Genomic DNA, 12,849 nt, shown 5'->3' on the forward strand with positions numbered 1-12,849 from the left:
TTTATTACTTAAAAGATACTCTGTGTCAATTTACGTGTCATTTTTTGGATTTTAATATTCAAACAAGCTTTTCTTTGACATAAAATTTTCATATCTCTTTTAAATATTTTGAATTGTATGACTTATAGTATTTTTATCGTATTCAAATATATAAATTATATTTAAAAAAAAAATTAAAGATTCCATGCTCGAATTCACTGTCCAAAATTAAACTGTTTGACTCTTGAAATTCCAACTGTGTCGCATAAATTGGGACACCGGGAGTATCAACTAAGTAATTTTTTATTTTATTTTTGGAATAATAAATACGGCCCCCTCAAATTCATTCCAATTTTTTTTTTTTTTTTACGATCTTAAACTTTGCGGATGTGATATTACTCATTCTTATTCAAGGTGAAATTAAAAAATCTACTTCGTTGTCTCAAATAGTATAACTCATTTTCGGAATTAAGTTTAAAATATTTGAGATTTAAAAGAGTACAAAAGATCATTCGTTACTTCCTTTTTTGAAATGCACCAATCAAACATTAAGGTGAAATAAAAATTATAGTAGACAAATACTCTAATAACCGAAACTGATAAATATCTCCTTATAATGTGTGCAGAAAGCTACCTAGATGAATGAAAGCTAGTCGGTACATAAATCGGTGCCCCCGTAACCCGTTACTAGAAAGTTGTTACTTTTGTTGAGGAAGCTTGGAGCAAAAAGATTAAAGGAACTTTTGTCTAAGGGAACAAATGAAGACGAATGAAGAACTTATACAACGAATGTCGCAATAAGCATGACACTGGAGAACTAAAAAATTCTGATATGAAACGCTTTCCCTTAACTGGCTTTGCTTTGCACAAGAACAATGAATTAAATAATTCTGATAAGATACGCTTCCCCCTAACTGGCTTTGCTTTGCACAAAAACAAATGAATTCGAAAAGGTCAGGACTTAGGAGCACAAAATAAAAAAGAGCCAAATTTTGTCGGGTCACTTGACTTTTCAACGCTTTTCCTTCTCCAAAATCGAATTGGCTACGTTGGAATCTTTAACTTACTGTTTGATATGATCCCAATTAGGATCACACAGATTCCAATCGAATCAACTCAGAAATCAGTAAAATGTTTTTGGGACAATTTTCGATATTATATAAACTGGTCAAAATGGAATGCAAAATACAGAGAATTGAAATACGAATTCAAACTAGCTAAATATCTTGTGAGCTGCCATCGTCATTGATATCTGTAGAAGGAAGAATGAGGAAGGAATTTAGAGAAAGAAAGAGAAAGAGAAAGAACACGAGGAATGAATTGGAGAAGAAGAAATGACCTGATCCAAATCTAATTCTTCTCTCTCCTGTCATTATCGTTAAATAATAACTCATAACAACCTGGTGACGTGGCATCATCTCGATCGTCCAGCTAATTAAATGAACCTCTTATCACAGCCGTTGATTTTATTGGCAGTTAATTGCACTACTCCACTTATTCACATATCAATCCTTGGCAACAACATTTCTATTGATATTTTCTATCTATAATTGAGGATCATGACACTGTTACACAAGTACATTAACCAGACGACAAAAGTCATTCGCTACATAAAGTTAGTACAGTAAATTTCAGTCATTAAGTGTTCGATTTTGTTGTCACAAAAATGGTTAAAACCTAGGATATCATCATCTCTTTATGTGACCCTTAGCTTTGCTTTAACAGCAAAACCAGTTATGCAACATAATATTGAGTGATTATTCTTCCAAGCCAGCAACATTCCTAAGTGCCCAACCAATACCATATGCAGCAGCCCCAGCAACGAGTCCATTGAAAAGGGTAATGCCTGCGGAAAGTGCATAATTCTGACCAGCAATCTTGGCCTTAGCTATCCCAAGCAGTGCAAGGGCTACTGCAGAAAACACACACGCACCTATGAACTTGTGCGTGTCATTGTTTGTGAACGGGATGAGCACGATGAATGCCAGAAGCGGTGCACTACCGAACACGATGAAGGCAGCAAACGTGATTAGTCCACTCTTCCATGGTTTGTCAGCTTGATCTGGTGGCAATAATCCTTTCACTGTTGCCATCTTCTCGTCCACCATTATGTCCCTATACTTGGAAAATATGTCCACCACCTTGCACCAACGGTAGAGATTGTTAATCTCGGGCAACTATATCACAGCAGCATTAGAAGACTTATCCTTTTTTTCAGCTTATAGCTCATTAAAATTTTAGTAGAAATTTTAAATCGCTGACAACAATATCGCAACAGCAGTTGAATACTTTATCTTTTTTCCAGCTTATAGGTCATTTAACATTCAGAAATATAAGGGTAATTGAAGCAAAAAATTTGAACATTTTAATCGTTGTATCCACACCTTCCAAGTAAAGAATGGACTATAACATGGAACGCTTGATAAAGTTAGATTCTTAATCATCAAACCGTTATCATTTTCAAGGGTAATAGCTAGCTTGTGTCCTAATGTTTATCGTATTTCGACTCAAAGTTAATAAAGAAAGACTCCTTCAGGGGATACACTAGTGTCTACTGATTAAAGCATGCAGCTAGAACTCCATACTTAAAAGACAAAGGAGCATGGAGTAAAGGATAAGAGCATACTGTACTAGCATCAGTATCATTCATTCCAAGTTCCTGATAATGTCGAAGTAATTCCTGCTTCTGAGGCCTGTGTTGGTTAATGACATCCCACTCAGTGACTGTCCTCTCCTTGGCTGCGACATCCTTCTCCGTGCTGCTTGACACATAATCCCCAAACCCCATAGATATTCCATCAGCTACTAGATTAGCAAAACCCAATACCAAGACATCAACTGCAACAAAAACAAACATTTACACATCAAGCCGCAATATTCTGCATGAACAAAGATATGGATATGCAGATTCTTTGAACCCATTGTACCTTTAAGATTCTTATCACGGAATTGCATTTTTTAAAGTTATGGGTTAAAATATACTATTTGTTGCAATTTTGATGATTTTTTACACATAAATTCATGTTCCGCATCGAAAGTACTAGGTTCATATTAACCGATACCACAAGGCTACATCAGCCTCCATATGAACTTATAAAGAATTCTCTATTTTAGCTTTAACAAAACAAGGTTGCTATGTCAAAATTGATTGATACTTCTAAAATGAAATAGAATGATACTTGTCTAGTACTATCAAAATTGATACTTCTTCTTAAGTCTAAGGCTAGCTGCAGAATCATTTCTAATGAGAAAAACTTTAATTTCCACCACTAGAAAGATCTTAAAAATGAGTAATTAGTGGAGTACATATAATCGAGTTTAGAATCGAGGAACTAGGGACAGATAGAAAAGCCGTTAGCTGAAGAGCAGCAAGGTCGTTGTAGTATAGTGGTAAGTATTCCCGCCTGTCACGCGGGTGACCCGGGTTCGATCCCCGGCAACGGCGAATTTTTTTTGTATTTTCCTTTTACAACAAATAAATCTCTGTAATTGGTGGTATACACAAGCATTTCCAAGATTGATAATGATTCATGGGTATTTCTTTCACTTGTTGATAATAATATACTCCCCCGTCTATCTGTGGTGGTTAATAAAAATAATGTCTCAAATTAATTATTTTTTCATCATTTACCTTTGTAGAATGTTGTCAAAGATAACACATAAATACGGTAAACATTTAACGAAGAGAGATTATAACTCAGACATGGTGCGGCCCTTTCCCGACCCCAACTATGTGCGGGACGGGAGGTTAGTGCACCTGCCCTTTTGTATAAACAAGAGTAAAGTAGTCAAATAACCCTTTCTAATTAATACTCCCTCCGGATCAAAAAGAGTTTTACTTAGCCATTTGAACCTCTTAAACACTCTTTTTTACTAAAGAAAAAGAGGCTAAGTGAACCTCTTTTTGATCCGAGGGCGTATTTCTTAAAGAACGCGTGAACCAAAAAAAGCGATAGATAATTTGAGACGAGCAATAGCGTAAATACACGTGATGAAGATGGGTAGGGTAAGTACCAGAAGAAAGATGGCCAGCAGAAATGGAAGAAATGAGGGAAAAAGAAGTGACAATGGCATCAAGCCCTGCATATACAATGCTCTTCACTACTTCCCCTTTCCATGGCTCTTTGGGTCTCCCATTATTCCCCCTTCCACTCTCCAACTCTCCATCTATTGATCTCAGTAATGGCGTTGCCGTCTCACTACCTCCACTGTTCCTGTTCGTTTCCGCCATTTTCTCTCTTAACTGTGAACAATTCAATTCTTCTCTGTTTCAATTGTTTTTCCTACTACTCAGGGTAATATTATTTTTCGTTCACTGTAACGTTTGAATTGGTGTGTATGTACACGTGTTTAGCTGTTATTTAGTGTTGTGAAAATATGTCATCCATGATGTTTCTTCTTCCTTCACGTGTCCATTCAACTTTTTCGGGTCTTTTAAGCATCTCATAAACGGCGTGTGGCAGCCACACTACTGTTCATGTTGGTTTCTTTTAACCACTTTAGCCCATTTTAGGCTTCTTTTATTTTTATTAAGATTAAAATTTAAATGTCTAAATTTAAACACTCTTATTGTTAAATATTATATGAAATAATTAAGTCGTTTGTTTTGTCAAAATCTGATTATATAAAGCTTGCGATTATATAAAGCTTGACTTTATTTAAAAAATATCACTCCTTCCGTCCTAATTTATATGACACTGTTTTCTTTTTAGCCAGACCCAAGAAGAATGGCACCTCTCTATATTTAATAATAATTCAACTTTAAATTTACATTTTTACCCTTAATAAAATGATTTCTAGCCACATATGTTTGTTTTAGATCAAAGATTCAAAAATCTTCATTTATTTCTTAAATTTCGTGTCCAATTAAACATACTCATTAATGGGACGGAGGGAGTAATAAATGTAAAATTTAAATTAAATACTAAGTTAATCAAATGTTATATTAATAAATATTTTAAAAATTATATGACAGTTGGTTGTAATGATGATTAAGGCTGTTAGTTGTCGATGTCAATTGGGGATGGTGTTTGGCTGACATGGTGATTGTGGATAGTAGTTAGTGGTTAATTGGTTATGGTTGCTGGCAGTAGTGATTCACAACAATTGATAGGATAATTGTGCTGGATGACAGTACTAGCTAATGATAATGGTGGTTGACGATATATATGGCGGTAATTGATGGTGGTAACTGCCAATAGTCAGTGGTTGATGGTGATGATCATAAATGGAGGCTAATTGTAGTGACGGCTGAGTCCATTAACGGAGCCAGAATTTTTACTAAGAGAGTTCAAATGAAAAAGTAAATACACGAAGAAGCTAAAATGGGTTCAACGTTTACTATATATACATAAAAAATATTTTAACTAGATATAAACAGCGTAATTTTCTACCGAAAGGAGTTCAGATGAACTCCCTTGGCCCTGGCTCCCTCCGCCCCTGTGGCTGACCGTGCTTAGTGGCAACGATGATGGTGGTTCAGAGTGGTAGTTATGGATGACGCTACGATGGTTGTTGATAACGAGGCAATAATAACAGTTAGCGGTGCCTGTTGATGGAGTGATGATGAACTGTCATATTCGTAAAAATCCACCATTTTGTTAATAAAAATATTAAAAACTAGGTTGCATTATTTGACAGAAATACTTGACTGAGTCACTATGCCGCAAACAAACCATCAAGCGTTCTTTATCTCTACTAAAATTTTACTTCAAATCTCCAAAGTTTTCACTCAATTCGTTGACCGTTAGGCCTAATATAATTAAGCCTGGACTTAAATCATAAACAAGTTAAAGAGGCTAACCAAAAATTTGTGTTCTGCTAGTGTGAGAGAGGTTACCAACTTCGTCACTTGGTCCTGTAAATAAACATCCCCAACTTTGACCGAAACCAAAACTGCAAAAAGAAAACTCACGATTATTGCTTCACAAGTGGTGCCTTTTTACTTTATCAGTATAATTTTCATATAGAAGGATCATTGGTAACGGTTTCTTGTTACTGTCACCTAGGAGATCCCCAGCCTAAATAACTTAGCATCACTGCACCCATATTCATCATCTAAGTGGGACTAAATGCCTTCAGAGGAAACAAATTACTTCTGACAAATGTTACCAGCTTAAATGAATTGCAAGAAAAAAGAAAAAAAAAGAGGCCGAGCATTTTATGCCATATTACAACTAAAAGCCAATCAAAATTGAAATAATAAGCCTAAAGCTAGAGTTGCTATTTTATGTTTTACACCAAAGGTTTTCTCTCTTCTTCCTCTTCAGTGCCTATTTGAAATCTGTTATCTTCAGGCTCGCGTGGTTTTTCAGTTTGTTGAAGTGGGATAGTTCTCTGCGGCCTAGGCTGCGGAGGCTTGTTTTCAGGCAACATCTTCATTATGATACACATAGACATCAACAGCAATCCAGTACCATGTTGTTCGGTCAAAGGTTTCGTGAATATCATGTATGAAAGCAATAATGTTACAGCCTTCCGTGCAGTTGTAATCTGATAATTTCAACGCAGTTAATAATGGTACAAATTCAAGCAAATTGTGAGTTCATAATGAGATAATCAAACAATTTCACTAAAGGGGAAGTCTAAATAGAAACAAACCATTGTAGTAGTGGCAGCACCAAATAATGCTATGAGGGAAAGGACAGACACTTGCCCCACGAAAGTAGCGCAGGCTTCAAACACCAAGACTCCGTAAACATAGGGATGCTGTGGGAAAAAAGAAACAAGGTGAGCAGGAAACAAGGGTGAAACAAGATGCATGTGTTCTAGTGATGATTACCTTAGCACATGAAGGCCATGCTACCCTTAGTTCTCCTGTTACAATCATAGCCACAAACAAGATAGGAAAGCCGACAATTGTTGAGCAGTAGAGCATCTCCATCTGTTAAAGTTAAAGGTTAAAAAAATCGAAAAGGTGTGAATCAGTCACAAGTTTGTCATGAACGATTATTCTCATGATTAAGCGTCATACTGAAATAAACCTGTGTTGTGTTAGGATTCGACTTGAAGATAGCCTCTTGATAATTCCCCACAAAGGAATCCATAATCAAAGCACCAGATATCATTAGCACGCCGATTACGCTGAAATTTGGTGAGGTTTGTGCATCAGCCAAGGTGAAAAGAATCAGGCCTGCTACCAAGAGTACAGCCGATATATATTCATGGGGTGGATATTTTCGTCGCAAACCGGGAACGAAAGCCCCCATTATCATGACAGGCAAGACCTGGAATATTTGTAAACTGAAACATGAAACTTGTAAAGTAACATACTAATAAACTTATATCCCACTTATCAATGAGAGATACAAAATCGTTATCCACATTAAAATTGATTACCAAGATTATCTTTGACCATATCTGTCATGAAATATAAGATTAAAAGGTAATGACTCGAATAGCAAAAAATCTTATGTTAGAGAAAAGACAGTTGTCAAGGTGCGTCCCAAGGCACTTGGTTAACTGAAATATCATACTCTATTTGTTTATTTTATTCCCTCATTGTTCTTAATGATAAGTTAAACTGATGTAACATCTTAAAAATCCTTCGAGATCTGTCATAAAATTAGTCTACCACATCTACCAAAGATGGGATTGCTGGTTGGTATGATTTATTCTACCAATTTCATCTAGGTTGCTTCCATGATTTTAATATATTAGAGACGAGCATCATCTCCCCGCGAGAAACAGAGGAATTGACTTAGCAATTTACCTTGGCGGATTTGAACATGATTTGTGCTGGATAGTTGAGGAAAGCCAACGACCCTTTGGTTAAACCATGTGAGCCCATGAGAACTGTAGAGAGCTTAACATAATCCCTCCATGGGTTCACCATTTGCTTTGGAGTAAAACCATTGAGGAAATGAATGAGAGCAACATAAACGATTCCTTGAACAAAGGTAAAGTACCATCCATAGCTGCAATAGGTCAAATATCCACCACATAACTAAATTAAACTCTAAAGGTATATCAAGCTAGAATATTTAATGATGATCCCATGTCAAAGTTACCTGAATTGAAGCTTATTATAGACAAGTTCCTGTAATTGAACAAATAAAATCAAGGTAAAATCAGCTTCACCTTTACAATCGAAAATACTCAAGTGCACTAGTAAAGTCCAACATGATGTCCATTGATTCCAGGAATAACATGTAGCCAGAAAAACTATAATACACAGATAGTTACACTTGCGTAATAAGGAAAAAAGCACAAAAGTTGGAAAACATCAATTCTTTGTCAAGAGATTATAACTTCTGTAAAATGGACCACATAGGGGTCCCAGAAAAAAATTCAACATTGTACAAACATTACAAAACAACAATTATATAAATGAGTCATCATAAATGACAATGATCTCCACATTATGTTACAAACCTGGTGCCTGGTGCAATCAAGACAACATAGTCACAGACAAATCCCTCACTAAACATATAATACTGACAAATCTCAGAATTGTCCTCTAATAAAATCAACTTTAAATTGAACTCTTAACATGAAATCAAACCCATTCTAAGCGCCCCCCCCCCCCCCCCCCCCCCAAAAAAAAAAAGTCATAGTACTAAACATGCAAAAATAAAAAGAAAAAGAAATCAAAACCAAAAATTCCAACTTTTTTTTTCTTTGTGAAATTCTTGTTGACCAAAACTTCAAAAACCCTTCATTTCTCAGTGACCAAACACCAAATAATAATAATAATAATAATAGGCAATTCAAATTTCATTCCTTTATGACATTTCTTGATAACCAAAACCATATAAAATTCTGCAAAAAATAAATAAATAAATAAAGATTCATAAAACTTACCTCACAAACACCATTAACAAGATACCCAAAGAAGAATCCAGAAGAACACAAAAGGAACTGTTGCCATCTGGGTCGGGTCGAAAGTGAAATACCAAATAAAAACAAAGCTTGTTCTTCATTATTCTTCATCTTTAATTTTCTTTTTTTCTCCTGCAAAACAATTTGGTTTTTTCCCTTATTTGAAGGGCACCTCAAAAGGTGTTATCTTGAACTTGGTTATAAATCAAGTTGGCTGATTCAAAACTTGCATGTTGACTTTGGGTACAGAAAAAGAAAAAAGAAAAAAAAAAACAGACAGATATTTAAGAATTTAAGGAAAGAAAGCGTATCTGTTCCATTACGTTAACAAAAACAATTAATCATAGATACACATGTGGGGTTAAATAAAGAATCAAGAAAATAAGAAGCTTTGAAGATCTATAAAATAGGACTTGGGAGTCTACACAGTTATTTGAGGTGACAGAGTAAAAGAATAGAGAAGAAGAAGAAGATTCTAATAATCTTTATTTGCGAATGTATAGACCCTCTTTTCTTAAATTGTGGTCCTTTTCCATTATAAAAGGTCATGCAGAAAATTAAACACGAAATTTATGACATACAGTAATTAATAAAGAAATAACTACACGTTTTGATCTTTTTATTACGGTCAAAATTCGTGTCACTCAATCAGCGGTTGAACATCAAAAAATCATTTATATCAAATTTTAGTCTAGTGTCACTTCCATCCTTTTGTAATTGTTCACTATATTAAAATATATGTCTGCTTCTAATTGTCCAATTTTCACTCAATAGATAAGATGACTTATAATAATAATAAAGAATGATATAATAAAACTGTTATTTTATTTAAGGGAAAAGATAACGCATGTCCCCTTAAATAAAAAATATACCCGCTCATATTCTCATTACTTTCGTATTTCCAGAAAAAATTAAAAATATTTACCCGAGATGTCCCCCGATTATCAAATCAACATGGTATATAAATATACTGAGATGATATTATGAAAGATGCTTCGGTCCTTCTCTTAGTCCTCCATGATACCATCATGGTATATAAATATACCGAGATGGTATTATGAATTGTCAATATTCATTTATTAAAAATGACACTTCTCTCGAAAAAAAATATCTATAATACCATCGTCTTATATACATATAACGTGATGGTATTATGAAGGACTGCATTAAGACACTCCTCAGGACCATGCTACCATCATGGTATATAAATATACTGAAACAGTATAATGGAGGATTGTTTCAGTCCTTCTCTTAGTCCTCCATGATACCATCATGATATATAAATATACTGCGATGGTATCATGGAGAGGAAGGGATTTGGCCGAGGGGTATGTCGGGTTAATATTTCCGGCCGGTGGGGTAGAAGCGAAAATAGTTTGGGAGAGGATATGAGCGGGTAAATATTTTATATTTTGGGGGCAATTAGTGATGTTTTCCCTTTTATATATATTTTCTTGGGTCGTGTCAAGTAAAAAAGAAGCTTTTTTTTTGCGCAGATTTCCCTTTTTGGGGTGGTCTTTAAATTTTGCCCCTCGCATGACAAGATGGCCGAAAATATTGAGGTTCTGGTTCGAACCCCCGCTCAGGCATAAAAATAAAAATAAAAATAATTTCGCAAGGCAAGGCTTGGAGAAAGTTATGCCTGATCCGGCATAAGCGCCTGAGCCCAACTAAAGTTATGTCGGATCCAGCATAAGTTGCCTTAAGGCATAACTAAAAGTTTACCTTATAAGGCAACTTATGCTGAATCCGGCATAACTTTAGTTAGACCTTCAGGCACTTATGCCAGATCCGGCATAACTTTCTCCAAGCCTTGCCTTACGAAATTATTTTTTATTTTTATGCCGGAGCCATAATTCGAACCCAGAATCCCAGGATTTCTATGCGATGGACAAGAATTAAAGACCAGCAATTTGAGGGACAAAAATTAAACATCACCCCGAATGAGGGGCATTCATGCTAATTTGTCCAAAAAGAAGTAAACATGAATGGAAGGCAGTAGCAAATTACCATAAAGCCCTCTCTATATTGATTAGTGGTCACTAACAGAGAAATTACATTCTTATACCTGTATTATGACAGATTTTGATTTAATGTTTGTATATATATTAAACATACTTATGCTTTAATTTTGGAGGGTGCACTTCTAATTTATTCATTTTAAAATTCTCATAAAATTTAACATATTATTAGTTGATAAATCATTTGACTATTTTCGTGTTATGTTAAAAAAATTCTTTTCTAAGGGAAATACAGTCAGACCTCTCGATAATGACACCCGCATATAACAAAATATCTCTATAACAATCAAGTTTTTTCAGAACCGATTTTTTATGTTATATTTTACTTCTCTATAATAGCATTTCACCTATAACAGCAACAACCAACTTTATAACAACAGGCTCTTTGTAAAATTACCTCTCATATAACAACTATCTTCTTTTTTGGTAATATAATAATTAACCATCTTTATAGAAATAGAATATATATGATTACCAATAATAAGTGTAGAGATTTTGACCAAATATTTGATCATGTCATACGCTATTTATGACAAAAAATATCATATGAATATATATATATATATATATATATATATATATATAATCATCATTAAACGGTTTTCCTTCGTTATATAAAGTGTGATTAAGCTTAGAATTTGGCAATTAATAAATGAAAATTAGATTTTATGCATTTTTTTTTCCTATAACTGCGAAGTATTATTTATATGTGAATGCTGTTATAGGTGTATAACAGCTGAAAAATTTCGGACCCAATGATACTGTTATAGAGAGGTTTGACTGTACTATCATAGAAATAATCTGGATATGACATTTTTCTTGCTTTACGAGATCAAAATTGCATGTTTTTTCTTAATTGAAAATTTAATGTGTTTAATTAAATATTTAAGGACCAAATAGATATTCATCTAATTGAGGCACCAAAAGTACAATTATACCTTCTCCTCTTTAATTGCCCTAACTAAATAAAGATTAATCAGTTTTCTAAACTTCAAAGTGAACATATCTAAGCACAGAGAAACGTAATTTCTTTACTCTTTAGTCTTATTAACGTATATTAATTAGTTAACTCCTTAATAAACTTTGGAAAAAGACTAATTCTACCTTCTGCCCTTGAACCAAGCAAAGTATAAAAATCCTCCTTAGTAAATTATTTCTAAATTAGAAAGCTAATAAAAATTATAAATGTATCTCGTACCCATGTAGCAAGCAAAGCATAATGCTTTTACCTTATTCCACTTATAAGTTATAGCCCCTTAATACTAATCATATGAATCATGTCATACAATCTTATATATCCACAATCTGTATTACTACCATCGCTCTTACAACACAATTTATCATAATATTTACTAATGATATCTCTTATTAATGTCTTTGGGGAAAAAAAAATATAAAGAAAGAATTGAAGTATCTTTTGTGAGCGTACAATGTGAAACCAAATAAAAGTACAACATGAAAGATGGAGTCCACAATCTAATTTAGATGTTTAACCTATAAAATACAAAAGAAATGTTTTAGTAAACTTGTGTAAAGATCTTTGCTCAGTTTTTAATAGAATTATCTACTTAAAACACAAATCACTTTCTTGAATGATTAGATAAAACATCTCCATCATACATCAGTGCTTAAAAGGTTTATGATTTCACATTTTTCGTTTAACCTTATTCAATAAATTAGTTTATGATAAGAAAGTGTGGTAGAACTTAAAAGAAATTAATTTCTACCGACGTACTCAACGGCTTCAAATTGGTCCACCTTTTGCTTGAGCCACAAGATCAAGACAAAGCTGTACGTTTTGATGCAGTTGCTTTGGACGGACTCAATGAAACTTTACTCTCATGTCACGTAGTCAAAAGAACATGTAGTTTCTATTTTATTTTGATAAATTTCTTTTTATTAAAACTTTGTTAAATATAGCTTGTTTGGTCAAGCTCAGGGAAATTCAAAAATATTATTTTTAAAATGAAAAAAGTGGTGTTTAAGAGAATTGAGTTATTTAACCAAGCTTTTAAAAAAAAATAAGTAT

General features: G+C 33.9%; 2 protein-coding genes and 1 non-coding gene across 3 annotated transcripts; 1 reads left to right on the forward strand and 2 right to left on the reverse strand.

Moving 5' to 3' along the window:
• Window positions 1-358: 358 nt before the first annotated feature.
• Window positions 359-4,305, reverse strand: LOC132600012 (protein CCC1-like). Its single transcript, XM_060313150.1, has 4 exons — window positions 3,994-4,305; window positions 2,606-2,817; window positions 1,319-2,120; window positions 359-1,231 (listed from the first exon to the last, which is right to left on the reverse strand). The coding sequence occupies exons 1-3, from the start codon at window positions 4,208-4,210 to the stop codon at window positions 1,737-1,739; spliced, it is 813 nt and encodes a 270-aa protein (XP_060169133.1). The 5' UTR covers window positions 4,211-4,305; the 3' UTR covers window positions 359-1,231; window positions 1,319-1,736.
• On the forward strand, window positions 3,353-3,424 carry TRNAD-GUC (transfer RNA aspartic acid (anticodon GUC)). Its single transcript has one exon. It is a non-coding gene; the product is annotated as a tRNA-Asp (tRNA).
• A 1,732-nt stretch (window positions 4,306-6,037) lies between the features above and the next one.
• LOC132645651 (UDP-galactose/UDP-glucose transporter 4-like) lies at window positions 6,038-9,326 on the reverse strand. Its single transcript, XM_060362757.1, has 7 exons — window positions 8,782-9,326; window positions 7,989-8,017; window positions 7,691-7,895; window positions 6,963-7,205; window positions 6,761-6,862; window positions 6,580-6,687; window positions 6,038-6,471 (listed from the first exon to the last, which is right to left on the reverse strand). Exons 1-7 carry the CDS (start codon window positions 8,908-8,910, stop codon window positions 6,214-6,216), a joined length of 1,074 nt encoding a protein of 357 aa, XP_060218740.1. The 5' UTR covers window positions 8,911-9,326; the 3' UTR covers window positions 6,038-6,213.
• Window positions 9,327-12,849: the final 3,523 nt, after the last annotated feature.

Source organism: Lycium barbarum, chromosome 6 (assembly GCF_019175385.1).
Source record: "Lycium barbarum isolate Lr01 chromosome 6, ASM1917538v2, whole genome shotgun sequence".
Taxonomy (NCBI): Eukaryota; Viridiplantae; Streptophyta; class Magnoliopsida; order Solanales; family Solanaceae; genus Lycium; species Lycium barbarum.